The 827-nt window shown below is 59.9% G+C and overlaps 1 protein-coding gene across 1 annotated transcript in view; it reads right to left on the bottom strand.

The window, feature by feature from the left end:
- EMH_0036120 (uncharacterized protein) overlaps positions 1 to 827 on the bottom strand; it is a gene marked incomplete at both ends in the record, with an annotated part of 8,690 nt that overhangs the window by 5,612 nt on the left and 2,251 nt on the right. The window contains one exon of the mRNA XM_013495037.1: positions 358 to 726. Coding sequence (XP_013350491.1) covers positions 358 to 726 — 369 coding nt within the window. The remainder of the gene's footprint in view (positions 1 to 357; positions 727 to 827) is intronic.

Raw genomic sequence — 827 nt, 5'->3', positions numbered from 1 at the left:
TGTCTCTGCATGTTGCTGCTGCACTTGCTGCTGCTGCTGCTGCTGCTGCTGTTGCTGCTGCAGTAGATACGGGCCTTCCCTCTGCTGCTGCCTGAGCTTGTTCTAGCTGCAGCTGCACCAGCTTCTTCTCAACAGCTTTGACTGCAACACGTATGAACTGTTGTCTACCGTCGCTGCTGCTGCTGCTGCTGCTGCTGCTGTTGCTGCTGCTGCTGCTGCTGCTGCCAAGCAGCAGCAAACCCTCATACAGAGGGCCAAAGAGAGTTTTCTGGTGCAGCCGCAGCAGCAGGTAGCGGCGGCCTGAAGGAGACAGGAGACACTCAACAGCCCCAGACTCTCTTCTGCATGCGTTCCTACCCCGAGCAACGCTGCTGCTGCTGCTGCTGCTGCTGCTGCTGCTGCAGTTGCTGTTGCTGCTGCTGTTACGATTGCTGCCAGCAGCATTTGCCCCTGTCGCGCTCGGGCTGCGGCGATTCCGCCTGAAGTGAGGAGATAAAGAAAGAGAAGGCGGCAGAACAAGCCGGCATTGCTGCTGCTGCTGCTGCTGCTGCAGCTGCTGCTGCTGCTGCTGCTGCTGCTGCTGAAACCTCCCGCTGCTGCTGTCTGGTGTTCTTGGAAGGTGTGGAGGCTTTACTGGTAGCATGCCCGTTGCTGCAGCAGCAGCAGCTGCTGCTGTTGCTGCAGGTGGTGCAGTTGCTGCTGTTGAACCTGCTGCTGCATGCGTTGCTGCAGCTGCTGCAGCAGGCGAGGCGGTTTGCTGCTGCAGCTGCGGCATCTGCTGCAGTGCTGCCTCCCCGGGTGGCCTTCGTATGTGCTGCTGTCTCCAG

This window comes from Eimeria mitis, genomic scaffold (genome assembly GCF_000499745.2).
Source record: "Eimeria mitis Houghton genomic scaffold, Emh_scaff1399, whole genome shotgun sequence".
NCBI lineage: Eukaryota > Apicomplexa > Conoidasida > Eucoccidiorida > Eimeriidae > Eimeria > Eimeria mitis.
This window is presented reverse-complemented; position numbering and strand designations above follow the sequence as displayed.